The sequence below is a fragment of the Orbicella franksi genome, chromosome 7 (assembly GCF_964199315.1).
Source record: "Orbicella franksi chromosome 7, jaOrbFran1.1, whole genome shotgun sequence".
Lineage (NCBI taxonomy): Eukaryota > Metazoa > Cnidaria > Anthozoa > Scleractinia > Merulinidae > Orbicella > Orbicella franksi.
The window spans coordinates 18635371-18652467 of record NC_138151.1 but is presented as its reverse complement, the minus strand read 5'-3'; the positions used below and the strand labels follow the sequence as shown (position 1 = coordinate 18652467).

Genomic DNA, 17097 nt, shown 5'->3' with positions numbered 1-17097 from the left:
TGCAGGACCAAGAGGAGCCTGAGGGAGATGTGGAAGGGGAAAATGGGACCTCGGCAGACGAAGCTTCTCCAAATGCCCAGCGTTCAAGTCCTTCTCGGGATTCTCAAAACCAGTCTCCTCCGGTTACAGATCATATCCCACCTTTGGATAACAGTGATACTGTAGATAATGAGTCGACTAAGCTCCTAAATGAAGAGTCCGACTGATCACCAGGCGTTTTAGTCGCTACAAACAAAAGTTTGATGAACCACCTATCAACTGCATTAGCCACGGTGGAGTGTGTGTTCCCACCTGGTACCTTCACGACAACACACCAAACCACGACGGCCTGGTTACAGTGGCATTTACATCATTTTGACTCAAGCCCCACGCAAACAAGAAGTAAAACCAAATTGCGCTTATTGGACATGTTACAATGATTGTTTCGATCACTTGGAGTTAAAGTGAAAAGTGCTAATTTATTTTTATTTAATGTAGAGGGCCGTTTCCTTTGACTGAGCAAATCAGTGTTGGAGTACTTTCCGATAGTGTTATTGTGGCGCGCTTGGTTGTGGTGTAGGTCTTTGAGGACCTTTTTTCAGTCTGATAGAATCAGAATGAACAATAGCCCATGCATCATTCATTTACGAAGAATTCAATTTTCTGTAAAGATTTTAAAGAAAAACAATAATGGAATAATTTTAGAGCTTATGAAAAGTACAAATAGAAGTATTGACCATTGTTCTTTTCTCGTTATTTGGTTCATCTGTTGCTTGGTTAGCTCTCCGAAATTAGAGTACAACCCCACTTTTAACAAACTTTCTTGGTTCCGACATAGTATTTTATGGTTTTGTTTATTCAGGTTTTACAGGTTAAATACCTTTGTTTACAAGTGTTTCTTGTTTTATCTTGCGCTGCTGCGTACTAGGATGCACTATTTGCGCTTAAGTATCCGTATTGCGCGATAAAAAAAATAGTGGAATCCTACTAGTATACTAATGTTAATCCCATTTGATTGGCTGAGCTATCTTACGTTCAGCCATAATTGGTGTGCATTGGCTGGAGGTTGTACATATGATGGAGATATCGCCGATGTTGCGGAGGAATATTTAGTAACTACGGGATAATTCAATTTCCAAGAAGATTAGAGTTGTCTCAGCAGGCTGGTATCCTTAATTTTCGAATTTGATTGGCTAATCTCCGAACCACTGTCTGGAATTTTTTTCCACGCTGTATTTATTGGTGGCATTTAAACGATCACAGGTCAGCTGCCTGGAGATGGGATTCGGAAAAACCTGGAAGCTGCCCATGTCTTCCTAAATTTAGCTAGGTTAGAAAACAAAGGAAAATTTACATTTCTATACAATGCGAGCAATCCTGCAGTTTCTTCAATATCATAACAAAGTTAGTAATAAAGCCATACAGTCCGCGTGCTGATCTCGTCTGAAACTGCTTCAATGTGTATGTACACGGTATGCAGGAATGCAATTAGTATTAGTTCGCAAGCTTCCCAGAAAACCATTGAGTCGAATCGTTTATGGTTTATACACTAATATATTTTTTTTCTTGACGTTTTTTTTCTCTTTTTTAATTAGGTGTACATGGGTTATCGACCACGCGTGAGGTCAAGATGGCTGGACATTAGCCAAGTTTTTTTAAGCGGGTTTATGGCCGAACAGAATCAAGGTCCGTAAACACGCTAAAAAAGAACGAGGCCAATATACAGCCATATTGACCGACCAAACTTGGTGAATAAAGGATTTATTATGGGAAAATAACACCCTTTTCTTGCAGGACAGAGCGGGTAAACCCAAGCAGGCAACATAGCGCCATATTGTCCTCTCGGGTAGCCAATCAAAGCGCAGGATTTGGTTCATCTTGCCCGCTCACGGAGCTAGCCATACATATAACAAGAAGCTTATAAATATGGGTTATTGACCTTTCGCTCTATAAATAGATCCAAATTCGATCCAAACAATTCACGATCACATTGCTGGCAGAATTACAACTTCTTTTTAATTTCCTCGGCAGAGCGTAAAACTCGGAAGTAATACATGACAAAGAAATCGATGAGAAAACGAACCGTTTGCGAACCGGCTTGTTCTGACAAAATACATAAAAATCTTAACAAGGCGCAATAAAACGGAACGAAATTGAGCTACAAATTACCTTTGTCCAACGACGAGGGCAATGGACTAGTCTAAAGCTAAAGGAATCTTAGGAAAATGCTCCATACAAGCTAGACAACTTTTGACGTTCGCACCACGGTTTGCCCACACACGTGTTTTTTGCCGGGGAACGCGCACTAAGAAGCTCGGAAAATTACCCAAGTGTCACTTGTGTCTAAACGTTAGCTACATTGACCAAGCGTGAGGTCAAGATGGTTAGACTTAGGCCAGGTTCTTTTTTGGCTTATTTATAGACCGAGATGAAGGCGGGGACCATTAACATCCATAAAAAGAACGAGGCCAATATCCAGCCATCTTGACCAAACAAGCTCGGGCAATAACGGATTATTACATGGCTTTTGGTGAAATTTTTCTTGCGGGACACGGCGGGAAGTCCCGAGTCGGTAACACAAGTAGATTACTCCATCTTGTCCGCTCGGGTAGCCAATCACAGCGCAGGATTTGGTTCATCTTGCCCGCTCGGGGAGCTATATATTAAAACTAGTGAGATAATCTCGGATAGTGCAGAGTGTAATGTATAGCTCTGACGCAGTGCTCATAACACAGTTCCTGTATAACCCCTGCCATTCACTCCTGGTTTGTATTGACCTTGCTAGTCAGTTAGGGATTTTGATGATTAGCAGTGTGTATGTTTGATGTGTGTATTTTCATTCACAGTCCAAGAATAACTTACAATTAATTACCGTTTGTCAAGACAGCTCTCGAATTTTACTGAAGTGTTTTGTGTTGATTTTTGCGCATTTTAAATTAAATAGTACATTTAAGTAGCGAACGTGACAATTTTACTCTTCACGAAAACGTTTGTAACTTGATACTTTTGTTTTCCTCGCAAAGGTATGTAAACTGAAACTCAAAACACACGGACGATGTGCTTGTATTCTTTTCACAACTGGAGATAAATGGAAGAAAGTTGAATGTCGGATGAAGAAATGGAAGAGGAACGATTTACGTTATTTAAAACGCAAATTTTCTTTTGACCGATAAACAAGAACTAATCTAATTATCAAATTGTCACGGAACCGCACGTTCTGTTTCCACTTTTGGCGTTCACAATAAAACCACTTAAATTTCAAATACACACTGATATCGATTAAAACAACTGACAAGCGTTTAAACGAGAGTTATTGAAAGTAAACAGCGTTACTTGTCAGAGATATCTTTCATCGGTGAACGAGTCCCTTCAGAGACTGATAAAATTTATGCTTTCAGTAGGTGCCACGGAGTCAGCAGTAATATTTGAGCAGTTTCCTGGGTTTTCTGTACAATTTAACGAGCTTTAATGCCACTTACTCGGGAGAGTTTCGGCTGCGGGTATGAACATTTTGGTCTGATAGAGACAACTAAAGGATGAAATAAACACACTAGTGTAGTTTGGAAACAACAGATGATATTTCTTGAACCAAGTTAGGCGTAATTCCAAAAGACACGCGGTCAGTATGGTCACAGTAGCATTCTCAGCTGTATCGTGCTAACGATGCTAGAACGCATGCGCATGGCTTATTAGGGTTCTACCACAAGGAAAAGCGTTCAGCGTGATCTTGTATGAAATGTATCTTCCATCTGTTAAGTAGTTGACACTAAGGCTTATTAATCTGCGCATGCGTTTAGAGCAAATATTGGTTTTGTTCAAAAGAGAAAAGTACCACAAGGAGAGCAAGGGGCTTTCTGAAATAAATTTATAGTTTTTTGAAGTGATAACAGAAGTAACGTAGGTACATGCACCACCCATGTACCTACCCCAACCTACCCCTGTTGCTGCAAGCCTAATTAATTAATTGGAATGGAGGATATTACTTGCCCGCTTGTGAATACGAATTTTATCTTCGAGTGTTCAACTCGATATTTCACCAGTGAACGCAGCAGATATTGAGTCTGTTTATTATATAAACATACTAATGACGTTTTTGACGACTTCTGAAGATTTCCGGCCACTTTCCGAAGATTTCCGAAGATTTTCCAAAACTGTTCCGAAGGCCAGACGAACGCTTCCGAACATGTTCCGAGCATTTCCGAACATTTTACGACGATTGTCGAAGACGACCGAAGAAGACCCGAAGATGTCTCGATCATACATCAACAAATTTAGTACAAATAGTATCTTCACTGCGCGCGATGAAGATATGCTTTTCTAGTAAAAGGAAAAATCCTGGTATTTCACTGGTGTTTATATAATAAATTCATTTATTGTACAAACATTAAAGTTAACAGACATGGCGGACAGCCAAGTGCCCGCACTATCACCAATCAAGTCACCAAAAAGACCACGTGACTACGGCAGTCCAGTGAACGAGATTCCAGACGCAGAACCAGCCCCCAAAAAGCACAAAGCAGACGAGGGAAATAGACCTTTCAGTTGATCATTCATAGCGAACGTAGAAGCTGGGGACTCGTAGGCTTTATTTAAATACTTATAGTGCTTTGGCGACGTCAACCCCCAAACCATACCAATAGTGCACTCTGTACGAAAAAGGTTAAAGCCACGCGATGAAATTTAAAGTGCATTATCTTGAATTGACAGAAAGGAGTTCTATGCCGGTAAGTAGCATACTTATTTCGGGGCCGGGATTCTGGATTTTGAAGGGAAAAGGGAGCGAGATTCGGGATCCTAATTATGACCGGGACATGGGATTTGGTGATTTTACGAGGCGGGAGATGTCACACTCGGGCAAAACCCCGACAAGACGGGAGACGACAAACCCCCGACAAGACGGGAGAATGTTCGGAAGACAAATAATTTCGTGAGAATTTGAATTTTGCATTATTATTCATGAACTCGTGTGATCGAGCGAAGTGTGTGAATTAGTGTCGAGTTGTATTGTGTTTTGCAGCTACATGACCTCAGAACATGTAACAGTTTTAAAATCATATTCCATACATACAACGCGGCATAAATTGGGAACCTATAGCGGGGACTTGAAGCGCCGAACAAATCACAACATGTACACATAGAACAAACTGCGCTATAAGCATGGCCCTGGGACATCTATCCATTTTACTCACACACTACAGGGACATGTAGCGGGGACAAAAGGAGGTACAAAATCACAACTTACACAGACAATTAAGCTCAGCAGCGGGAACACGAATCAGGGACGTGTAGCGGCGGTGAATTCCTGTTTCGTTCACATGAAGGGGCTGTAGCTGGTGCCTGTATCGGAGGCCCGCAGCAGGGACAACATCAAAGCACACATACATTCGCAACTGCAGCCATTACATGTGCCGGGGACATGAAGCCGCAGTCAAATCCTGTTTTATACATACGAGTGGAAACGTAGCGGGCACTGTTAAAAGGAGCTCACAGTAGGGACAAAACTTTTTTACGCACACACATTCGCAACTGCAGCTATTACGTGTCCCGGGGACATGCAGCCGCAAGGTGTCGCATTTTCTGAGTTCTCCGTGCCACACGATTTCATATCGATGTTTTGTCACTGCAACATTTCCCGCCAAAGTTCATTTGGTCGAACTTTGTGCGGCATGTTGCAGCAACGAATGTTGCAAAAAGAACGCTTTTTATCGTGTGATACGTGATATTTTACACCTGATACGTGTTCTCGCTGCTGTGCTTAAGGTTACCGTATACCTTCGGGTCGGCAAATTTCTTCAAATTTGGATTTTTGGGTCAAAGTAGTGGTCGAAGAATAATCTCTAATTTCTGAAAAAAAAAATTTGAAAAAGGCTAAATATTGGCGGAGAAATGGCGGTTTTACGTTTTCGCCGGAAGTGAAAGTTTACCTCTTGATTGACAGCCCTATGGCGCGTGTGCAATCAACCGAGACGATTTTCGCGGGAATTACCTGTAGGGATGTCACAAATTGACTACTCAGTTGATCAGCATTGTTGTTCTGACTACCTAGCATTTTTGGTATTAGGTGTAACTCTATTAAGTTATAAGTGAACATAGACCACGTGGACCACGTTAAAAACATGGACCAGTTCGAAAAAGCGAAAACAGCGAAGAACGAATGAAAATACATCAATGAGTGAAGAAGCGAAAGTTCGCCACGCGGATGAAGCTATAGCTATCGTATAAGGCGGGCAAAATATTCGTGGTAAGAGAAAAGAAAGGTTCTCTTCTGATGAGTCCGATATCGACGAATCGTCCGACTCATTGAGACCATTTGAAATGTTATCAATGCACAGTTGACCACAAACCCCACAGTTGCTCCCCGCGCTTTCTTTTGTTTGTTTTCTTCGCTCAGCCACTCTAGCGTTCGTATCTTCCCCATTTTGCCAGACCAGCTTTAAGAAAAACCGAGCTACAGAAAAATTATCTCTCCGCTTTTGGCACCTTGAGCGCATCGCGAAACACAAGGGTTTTTCAGAGATTCGCGCGTAAATAGGCCCTTTGCAGCTGGGGTCACGTGACCAAATTTTTCCTAGGAATTTTTTATATTATGGGCTATAACTTAAAGAATGGCAGAAATGGAAAGAGCGCATCGAAAATACTAAAATGGCCAAGTTTGAGGCCGCTGGAATTAAAGAGTAAGTTTATACGACAGTTTGAATTTTAGGAAAATTTAGAAGATTTGTATGGAAAATGTTGCTGGAGAGCAAGGCCTTGCTCTCCAACAACTTTTTCCATACAAATCTTCTTATTCTTTTAAAAATTCAGACCGTCATAAAATCTCATTCTTTAATGATGGGGGTCTCAAACTTGGCCATTTTTATATTTCCGACATGCTTTTTCCATTTCTGGCATTCATTAAGTTATAGCCCATAATTTTATGAAAAATAGGTCACGTGATGGCTTAGCTGCAAAGGGCCTATTTCACCAGGAGGTTAACGGTAGTAAACTTTCCCTGCACTGATTGGCTCAGTTATCTGAGAACCCAGTTGAAGGCGTTTGTGGGCGGAGTTTGTTTGCGAAGCAGAAGATTTTTCGAGCCTATCTTTTTGTCGAGGGTCGAGGGTCGAGGGTCCCATGTCGAGGGTAGAGGGTCGAGGGTAATTTTTTTTTTTTCTGAGTGTTTTTTTTTTCAAATGTCATAAATCGTTGGAGTCGTGAATCGGAGGCTTGTCAACCCCATTCACTACATTGAAGTGTGTTTGCTTTGTCATTAACATCAAACCTAATTTGGTAAAATGTTGGCGTGACTTCCTGTCACACGATCAGTCGAACTTTTCAATAAATTTTCTGAAATACATGCCGTAACTAAACGTTCAAAAAAGTCTTACGTCGCTTGCAACTGCCGGTCAATCAAAATTCAAAGTTTTGACAATAAAACTTCAAAGTTTACCCGCCCACTTGGGAACGTTTTGGCGCCACTCCGCAAACACTTGAAGAAGATCAAAGTCAGCAACGCGTACGGGCATTTTGTCTTTTGCAGTTTTGAAAATCAGAATGAATTATAGGAAATCAATAGAGGAATTTCTGTCGGATATCGACTGTGATCTTTTACAATATCCAGGGGAATTAAGGAACTGAAGGGTTCACCTCAACATTGTCCGCGCTGTATCTACGCCTGAGAGAGTAAAAAGCAGCTTGAAGCGTCAAACAGCGTCAACACAGCAGTTAAAAGCCCTGAATCAAATTTAAAATCTCCTGCACGAAAAAAGGTCTCCACGTCGGGCTGAACTGAACAATGATGCGGACGAGTATGGAATACCGAAAAGGAGCGACGTTTCTCTTCCGACAAGCAAAAGTCAGTTACTTAGCCCAAGTGAAAGGTTCATTGAAGAAAAGACAGAAAAGAGGCAAGAATTAAAGTTTAAACTTAAGGAAGCAAGCGCTAAACGATAAGAACTTGGAGAAACCTCTGCCAAGATAAGAGACGCAGCTTCCGCCCTTGGAAATACCGGAAAATACCGAATACCGAAATACCGAATACTGGAAATACTATGTAAGCTTAATAGGCCCTTAGCAGGTGGGGTCAAGTGACCAAATTTTTCCTAAAAAAATTTTATATTATGGGCTATAACTTAAAGAATGCCAGAAATGGAAAGAGCGCATCGAAAATAGCAAAATGGCCAAGTTTGAGGTCCCTGGAATTAAGGAGTAAGTTTATACGACAGTTTGAATTTTCGGAAAATTTAGAGGATTTGTATGCAAAATGTTGCTGGAGAGCAAGGTCTTGCTCTCCAGCAACTTTTTCGACACAAATCTTCTTATTCTTTTAAAAATTCGGACCGTCACAAAATCTCCTTCTTTAATGATGGGACCTCAAACTTGGCCATTTTAATATTTTCGACATGCTTTTTCCATTTCTGGCATTCGTTAAGTTATAGCCCATAATTTTATGAAAAATAGGTCACGTGATCGCTTAGCTGCAAAGGGCCTATTGTCATGAAAGAAATCACACAGTTCGCTCCTGCCGAATGGCAAAATGTGAGTCTGTGTTTTTCTGTTGATAGTTGAGTAGGCATCCAGATGAAAACAGGATTTTCAGGAGAAAAAAAGGGAAATAGCAGCATTAGAAACGGCCGCCGCGAAAATAGAACTGGATTTGAACTGGCTTTCTCCCGAGTGAAAATAGTTCTTTGAATGAACACGTAGAGGAAATTTTGCTTGAAAAGTTTCTCCATGAATACGTTTAATATGTTTTGAATTCCTCTATTTATTTTCTATCATTCATTCTGACTAGGTATAAAATACTAGGTGGAAGATTGTATTCACCAAGTTTGAAGGATGTAGCTTAGCTAGAGGTACGCTCAGTTAATTTTTCTAATTTTCCATACATTTGTCTGTATTTTTTTTTCCCGCGAACCGCGTCCACCCGGCCAAATTTACAAACAAATGTATGGAAAATTAGAAAAATAAACCGAGCGTCTTCTAGCCAAGCTACATCCTTTAAACGTAGTGAATGAGCTCGCAAATCTCACAGATATTTTTCATCGCGACCAATCGCAAAGCCCTGCAAGTTTACCGAAGGACAGTGGTAATTTAGATCGAAAAACTCACAGATATTTTTTTTTAACACCGAATTTACCGAAATAAGAAAATAGCCGTAAATTTGCTTCCAAAGCTTCCATCGCCTCCAGATTTCACCTACAGTTCCTGTTTGATAGATGGCAAAGGAATATTTCTCATCGCGGCCCGTCAATAACACTGGAAAACAATGAAGCCAACACTCCACAAAATCGCATTGGTAGTAACACGACCTAAACGACTACAGCGACATACAAAAAAAGTACACAAACAAAGCCAGGGAAGTGAGTGAGTGAGTGAGTGGGTGAGTGGGTGAGTGGGTGAGTGGGTGAGTGGGTGGGTGGGTGGGTGAGTGGGTGAGTGGGTGAGTGGGTGAGTGGGTGAGTGGGTGAGTGACTGAGTCAGAGTGAGAACTTTATTAAAGTGTCAAAAAACCTTATAGCCTGGAAATAATACACCATACTAATTAGGGGACACTGCTAAAAAACTATAGTAATACTAATATTAATACAATAAAAAATAAATGACTTGAGGGGCATTATGTGCGGCATAGGATGCAGCCCTTACAGCCGGTGTCCATTAAGCGAGTTATATCCCTTTCGCGAATATAGTTTGTAGTGCAGTGTCTTGGCTGATCTGTCAGTTTGCCCCATAATTTGGGTCCTACATAACGCAGAGAGTGCTTCCTATAAGTAACAGTGTTGTATCTAGGAGTAGAAAAATCTGATTGTCTTAGGTTGTATGCGGAAATATGCTGCGGAAATATTTGTTTTCCACAGTGAAAAATTTGAAGCCAAAAATGTGAAATTCGAAGCGAGTGAGGCACTTTGACACAACATTGTCACTATCAATACAAATATTAATGCGAACCACATTCTGTTATCTCTATGTGTTATCTTTTTGTTGAAGAAATAACAACTGCAAAACTTAATGTTTAGATTTATTTCTACGCCGATAGCCATTCAAAAGTTGATGGCATTAGTACATCGGCCAAAGCATCCAGCGTGATGAAGTCACACGAAAAACCGGACTTTGAATGTTATAGAAGGTTATAGATAATAATCAGGTCGAAATAGGATTAAAAAAACTCTTGACATGGGACCCAAAAAGATATCTGAATCGAGAGGACTACATTTAACCAAATCGGGGAAGAACATGTAGACCGGACTCGACTGAGCAGCGGAAATCGAGCCTACAGCAAGGAGTAAAACAAAAAACCCAGAAAAAAATATTACCCTCGACATGGGACCCTCGACCCTCGACATGTGACCCTCGACCCTCGACATGGGACCCTCGACCCTCAACATGGGACCCTTGACCCTCGACATGGGACCCTTGACCCTCGACATGGGACCCTCGACATGGGACCCTCGACGAAAAGATAGACTCGATTTTTCTTAGCGCTGTTTTCTCGAAAAATTTTTTTCACTTGAAGCAGACACTTTAAAGAGTTATAACTCAAAGGGAATTTGTTCAATTGCCCTCAAATTTGGACAGTAGCTAGTTTAACATATAAACTACAAAAGCGTGACTGGGAATTTCGAAATACTTTTTCTTCGAGAGCGATTTTTGTACGATCACTCCACATTTTTTTAATCCTATTTCGAAAATGTTCTGTAACTTTTTACTGGCGAAAAACGAAATTTGCTTTGACTTGTAGCTTTCGAAAGGTAATTCGGGTGCTCGCATTTAGTGGTCGTGAAAAATTCGACAATTCATTTTATTTCAAAATTCTTGGTATAGTTAATAGCCAGCTCTATAAGCTTTAATTTGATACATAGTCCGGTCTGTTAGGTCGAAAATCGTGACAAATCGCGTAAAAGCACCAAATTAGGCACAGATGTTCCTTTTGACATAAAAAACGAATTTAGAAGGGGTGCCACGTGATTTGGCTTTCCGGGGGGGCATAAGGCCCATAGAAATTACGCAATACTCAAACGCTTGCATGAAAGCGAGGCTGTAGCATTTAATGTGTTTATTACGTACCAGTTTTGACGAATGCCGTTGTAAAATGACTAAACTACATTACTCAGGCTCGGTTTTGTGTTTGTGTCTAATAGCCCAATTAGAATAACAAGAGGTTCAAGTCCAGCATAGCTTTATGGTAGGCTTTGGTTAGCTAAAAGAAACTGATAAGTGGATTCAATACCAGAAAAGGTTGGGTTAGTTGAAATGTTTCTCGTCTTTTCGCTAAACTGGTTAATTCTTTTCGCGTTGTCCTAACACGTGTTAACCTATCATATACAAATTTAGCAAAAACAAAAACCAACGAATTTTGTGTATGATAGGTTCTTACCTCTGTTGGGGGAATGTTTTCTAGCGCCCGATTCTTTTTTGTGAAGAGTTCTCGTCGAGCAGTGCTCACATCAGTAGCAAGGCTGGTCCTGTCATAAAGAATCACCACAAAGCGCTGCAGGACATCAAACACAGGAGTGTTGATCTCAAGTGGAAGAAAGGGGCTATCATTCACGAAAAGGAAAGCCTCTGTGGCTTCAGGGTACGCCTTCTAGGCCTACCACGAAGATTTCTTTCCTTTCCTCAGGAATGCTGACGTGATGTCACAACCAATAAGCGCGTGAAAAAATGGAAGCGCACAGAATTTCTGCTCGCCCAAATACCCACAAATGGTGTCAACGGAAAGCAGCTGGAAATTCTTTCCCATCCCAAAAGCGACCCAAAAGCGCAATCCAGGCCAAGTTGAAGACAACGTGTGGAACTGCGCAATTAGAATAACAATAACATCTGTGTCAACTGTGCGAACTAAGATACTTCTCCCCCCCCCCCCCCCCCTATCCAAAGCATCTTTAAGGTGTACGGGAACCCGCGTGTCTGCTTCTTCATGGTTGCAGCTACGCATTTGGTTCCTGGGGCAACTTGAGATGACGTTTTCACCTAAAATTAAAGATGGTACAGTCAGTATTACCGTTCTTCAAGGCTTGATGGACATAAAAAGTTTGAACGGTGTCTATATAAAAGACCTACTCAAAAATTGGTTAGCATCTTACCCGAAGTTATGTAGACAGCTTTGTCAGCTGGAAAGGAAGCTGTTTCAACTTGCTTGGTTAACAAGTCGAACAGTTCCTTCTTGTTATAGGAATCTTGGAGAAACGCATGCCAGTTCTGAGGTAACTTGACATGCGCAGCCACCTTTCGTCTCACGCCTTTCCCTCTCTTCTCACGGGCAGCCTCTTTCAAACTCTCCACTCGGTATTCATCCCAAACAATGTGGATTCGTTTGGTACTCTTCAAGTGGTTTTCCAGGAAAGGTAAGAACTTGGAATCTGCATATTCAGAAAACGTTGCGACGGATGAAACTGGAAGCGCATGCACAATAGCTGCTCCATCAAAAACTTTGACGTCATAAGATGCTGGTGGTTTTTCTTTGTTGACGCATGCAATCAAATCAGACTTTTTCCCGAATCGGAGATTGCTAAACTCTGACAAAGAAGGTGGATACGACTGATTTTCATGCTTGAAGAACTCTTCAAGATCTCCGCCGCGGTGTTGGCTGGCAATATATAAACGACTGAAGAGGTAACGATCACTTGTTACCGCTGTCAACTTTAAGGACGCTTTGGAGATTTGCTTCGGCTGCTGGCGCTTGAACAATGGCAAGGTATTCTTTGAAATCGTATCGTGAATCGACGCAGTCCTTTCATCGATGACGTCTTTTACGAATTTCTTGTGCTGGCGTAATCCAATTTCCTGGACTTTATGCACAGCATCCACGACAGAAGCATCTGCGCAATTGAGCGGGTCAAGGGCAAGTAATTCAGGGCAGTCATCCTTAAAAGGGTTTCCCATTTCTGAAATTGTACTTACAAGATTCTTGACACGACTTTGAAAGGTTTTCTGTGTAGAAAGTCCTTGTCCGTAGTGTTTGTTCTTTTCATCAACATTTGTTTCACCTTTTAACTGACTTTCGAACTCTTGCAACACTCGAGCGGTTTCTGGTCCGGCCACCATCCATCTCCTAAATGAAATTTGCTCTTCCATAACTTTTCGTTTATTCCTCACATTTGCATTGCGCATCCTTACTGCGCGTAATTTATGGCGTCACAAACGCGCGCTCGTGCACGCGCACACTGAAAACATGGCGGATTTGCCTTGATATTGAGTTCTGTCAGTTGAAAAATGGCTATAGCTCACTAACGAACACGGGCACCCCAATTTTTTTTCCAGTCGTTTTAATCAACTAATCATTAGCTTTGCGTGAGAAAAGACTGATGTGATTTTTATTGCTGAAAATTGAAGAAATAAGGAAAATAGCAGCTGCACTGTAGTCTTTTCTATTTGCAGTTTGATAGCCGTAGCAAGCAATTTGGTTCCAATATTTTAACAAGGATTCAGCTGTCTGTCAAAATCAAACTTAAAAAGTTTATTTGAGTCCGACACCAGTATTAACTGTAGTTTGAGGCGTGTTTTCATGAGTCTGGGCTCTCAAAGATTTTACAATAACTTGGAATGCGTTCTTGTAATAAGCATTGAATAATGCTAAAATGGGACATTTTCAATGTCTCACTGCTCCTTAACGAGCATGGGCACCTCCCCCCCCCCCCCCCGCCGTTTTTATTCTATAATTAAAGTTCTCATATGATAAATATTCAGTAGACAAAGTTTGGACAAAAATCTGTTGACAGTTTTATTTCGGGGGAATTACCTTACAAAATTTCCTTCTTGAACCATTTTTTATAACATCTGGTGATTTCTCATAGTTTTTCATTTATCCCAAGTTATAACGCTTATTCAGAGTAACGTTTATTGAACACCGGCTCACATATACGGATAAAAATAAAAATTGCCGAACTCTACAAGTCGACCTTGTTTCACATCATAGCGAAATGAATTTTACCTCATTGAAGCATGAAGTATACAATATGAGGTGATACTTACAGTTTACATATAGTGAAATTTCGTGTAAAACAAGGAGAAACTTCACTCTCAACCACTCCGCTGTCAACCCGGTCACCGGGAGGTAAAGCGGATGTTGTATGGAAACACCGCTGGCTTTTCATTACCATTTATTGTTCAAAGAAGAGCCGTACATATTTTTCATTAAGTTACAAATAATTTAAATAAAAGGAATTTAGTGAATGTCTTCTCGCTAAAACATTAATGTAACAAATGAGGTGAAATTCATATCGAATTAAGCTTTATAATAACTACGCATATATGTCGTCTTTTTTTTGTCTTTTTTACACAAAAAGGCATTAAATTTTTACATTTGAGAACAGCTTTATTCAATTTTCATTTTTTGTCTTTATTTTACCTATACCAACACTTCAACCACACTGTAGTCAACAAAATGAATTCTTTCATAGCTAATAATGGCACGTGGTTTTCGACACACCACAACTGAGACTCATTTACAAAAATATCCCCTCCCCACCTCCCCTGGGGTATTTTTTGTGGCACCCCTTCTAAAATGATTAGTTATACCCTGAACTACATTTGTGCCAAATTTGGTGCTTTTACGCGTCTTGTCACGATTTTCGTAATTTTCCGACCTAACAGACCGGACTAATAGGGGTTTAGGTATCTACAGTTGAAACTGCACGCGCTACAGGGCTTGCACGCGAGACACCCCTGAAGGTATATTGTAACCTTAATGGTCTGTGTTAGTTGTGATTTTGTACCTCCTGCATGTAGACTGCAAAACAGTCGTATTTTTTTGCGAACGCGAGCGACGGTCAATATTCGAACGAAGGGTCTGGAGCAAGTGTAAAAACGGCGAGGGAGAATGGGGAGAGACGCCTCACACGCCCTACGGGCGTCCTAGGGGCGTCCGACGGGCGTATGAGGTTCGCGCGCTTCACACGCAAGGATCGCGCTTACGGCGCTTTGCGCCTTCCGAAACGTCCGAAAACGACTGTTTTGCAGTCTATCCTGCATGTCCACTCTACACATTCCTGTAAAATGCCCCGTAGTGTGTGAGTAAAATGGATAGATGTCCCAGGGCCATGCTTATGGCGCAGTTTGTTCTGCGTGTACATGTTGTGATTTGGTCGGTGCATCATGTCCCCGCTATAGGTTCCCTCTTTATGCTGCGTTATATGTATGGAATATGATTTTAAAACTGTTACATGTTCTGGGGTCATGTAGCTGCAAAATGATCCCTAGCGTGCAGGTAGAAGGTATTTGATGAATTGTCTCTATCACTATTTTAACCAAATTGTCATAGTAGCAGTTACTGTGATGTTTTAGAATTGGTACCTCTTTACCTCTTAGGGGTGAAATTGAATTGGGGCCACGCTCACAAAACGACATCTTAATACCGTTTACGGGTTCTTTTAAAAATTTACGACATGCACCTTAGTGACCCTTACATGGAAGTCTCCCAGAATGGCGCCAAACAAAAAGCTTAATGAGCTGACAATGACTTCGCATGGGCGACATCAAACGTGATACATTTCCTGACGCACTCTGCAAACAAAACTTCAAAGAATCAAATTCTTTGTACTTGGAAGAATGTGTACCGCAATGGCTAATGTTTTGTATTTCGGTTTGGATTTGAACAGGCTCTTTACATATTCAGTTGTAGCTCGTTTCTAAACCAATTGACAACTAGAATAAATCGAGACAATTGCAAAGTTACATTTTTTTTCTTGGCGTTGCCCTTAGCGTCGCCGTTGTCACAGCTTAAAGGACGTCACTCCAAAAAGTTTACCTTTTTGTCTCCACCTATAGCAAGTAAACATATATTGGGTTTTCACTTACCGAAGTTTCAGCCTCTAAAGTGCCTGCTAGTCTGAAGAAATTCGTCGCGAAAGAAGTCTAAAATTAGACTTTGGACGCCACCATTTTGAATCTGTACTTGGCAGTTTATGTGACGTCATTCCATCCAACTCAAAACTGGCGGGAAACAAAAAGAAATGCAACTGACTTTGCTTCCTTCACAAGATCAGCAAAGTGTATTTTTTCCAAGCGATGATCCACTTAACTATCTTCACTGCTATCATTTTCGGGCTTTAGAGTAGGTTTGGCTCGAAATATATATCTAAAAGGCAAAATACCACTTGTGGTGTGCCGCAAGCCTCAGTCTTAGGCCCTTTACTTTTCCTAATTTATGTCAACGATATCCAAGAATCCTCTGACAAACTTACATTTTTTTTATTTGCTGACGACACGAATGCCGTATATGCTGACAAAAATCTTAAGTCCCTTGAGTCGACTGTAAATCAAGAACTCTGCAATTTGTTCGATTGGTTAACGGCTAATAAATTAACCTTAAATATTAAAAAAAACAAATTTTGTTATCTTTAGACCAGCTCAGAGAAAACTTACTTATCATCCCAAAATTATGATATTCGATAATGATCAACAAATGAACGTGGCTCTAGAATGTAAAGAATTTGTGAGATATCTAGGTGTAATAATTGACAATAATCTTTCTTGGAAACATCATATTGATCATGTAGCCATTAAAATAAGCCGAACTGTAGGATTGATTTGTAAACTACGGCACTTTCTGCCAAGACAAACTTTTTAAACTATTTATAGATCCTTAGTTACTCCTTATTTAACTTATGGTTTGGTGGCCTGGGGCCAAGCATATAAATCACACCTTGAAAAGCTTCTCAAGCTCTAAAAGCGAGCTCTTCGCTTTATTTATTTTTCTGAGCGAAATCAACATACGATTCCTTTATTTATTGATGCCAGTGTTTTACCGTTAAAATTTTTGTATTATGAGCTTTTAGCTAACCTTATGTTTGAAATAAGACACAGAAATGCTCCTGGAAACATTCAAGATCTCTTTCAAGACATTTCTGATATACATTCTTACAATACTCGATCCTCTGTCTCAAATAATTTTTACACACAAAGTTCTAGACTCTCAATTCAAGTGAATTCATTTTCTAGAATCGGAACAAAAATTTGGAATGAAATGCCTATATATTTAAGAAAGCTTCCAAAAAATGCCTTTAAGAGGAAAATAAAACAAATACTTTTTGAAATTCTAGCTTCAGAAGACTGTTATATTGATCTTACAGAAATCGTTCAAAAAGTAAAGCTGAATTTATTTTCCTCCTAGTATGTATTCATTAATACTCAATAATTTCG

At 40.5% G+C, this 17097-nt stretch overlaps 1 protein-coding gene across 2 annotated transcripts in view; it reads left to right on the top strand.

Moving 5' to 3' along the window:
• The window catches only part of LOC145492242 (ubiquitin carboxyl-terminal hydrolase 9X-like), a 177418-nt gene extending 174538 nt beyond the window's left edge, over positions 1-2880 (top strand). For both annotated transcript variants that reach the window (XM_081471606.1, XM_081471605.1), the window contains exon 68: positions 6-2880. In XM_081471606.1, coding sequence (XP_081327732.1) covers positions 6-206 — 201 coding nt within the window. In that variant the 3' untranslated portion in view covers positions 207-2880. The remainder of the gene's footprint in view (positions 1-5) is intronic.
• The last annotated feature ends 14217 nt before the right edge of the window (positions 2881-17097 follow it).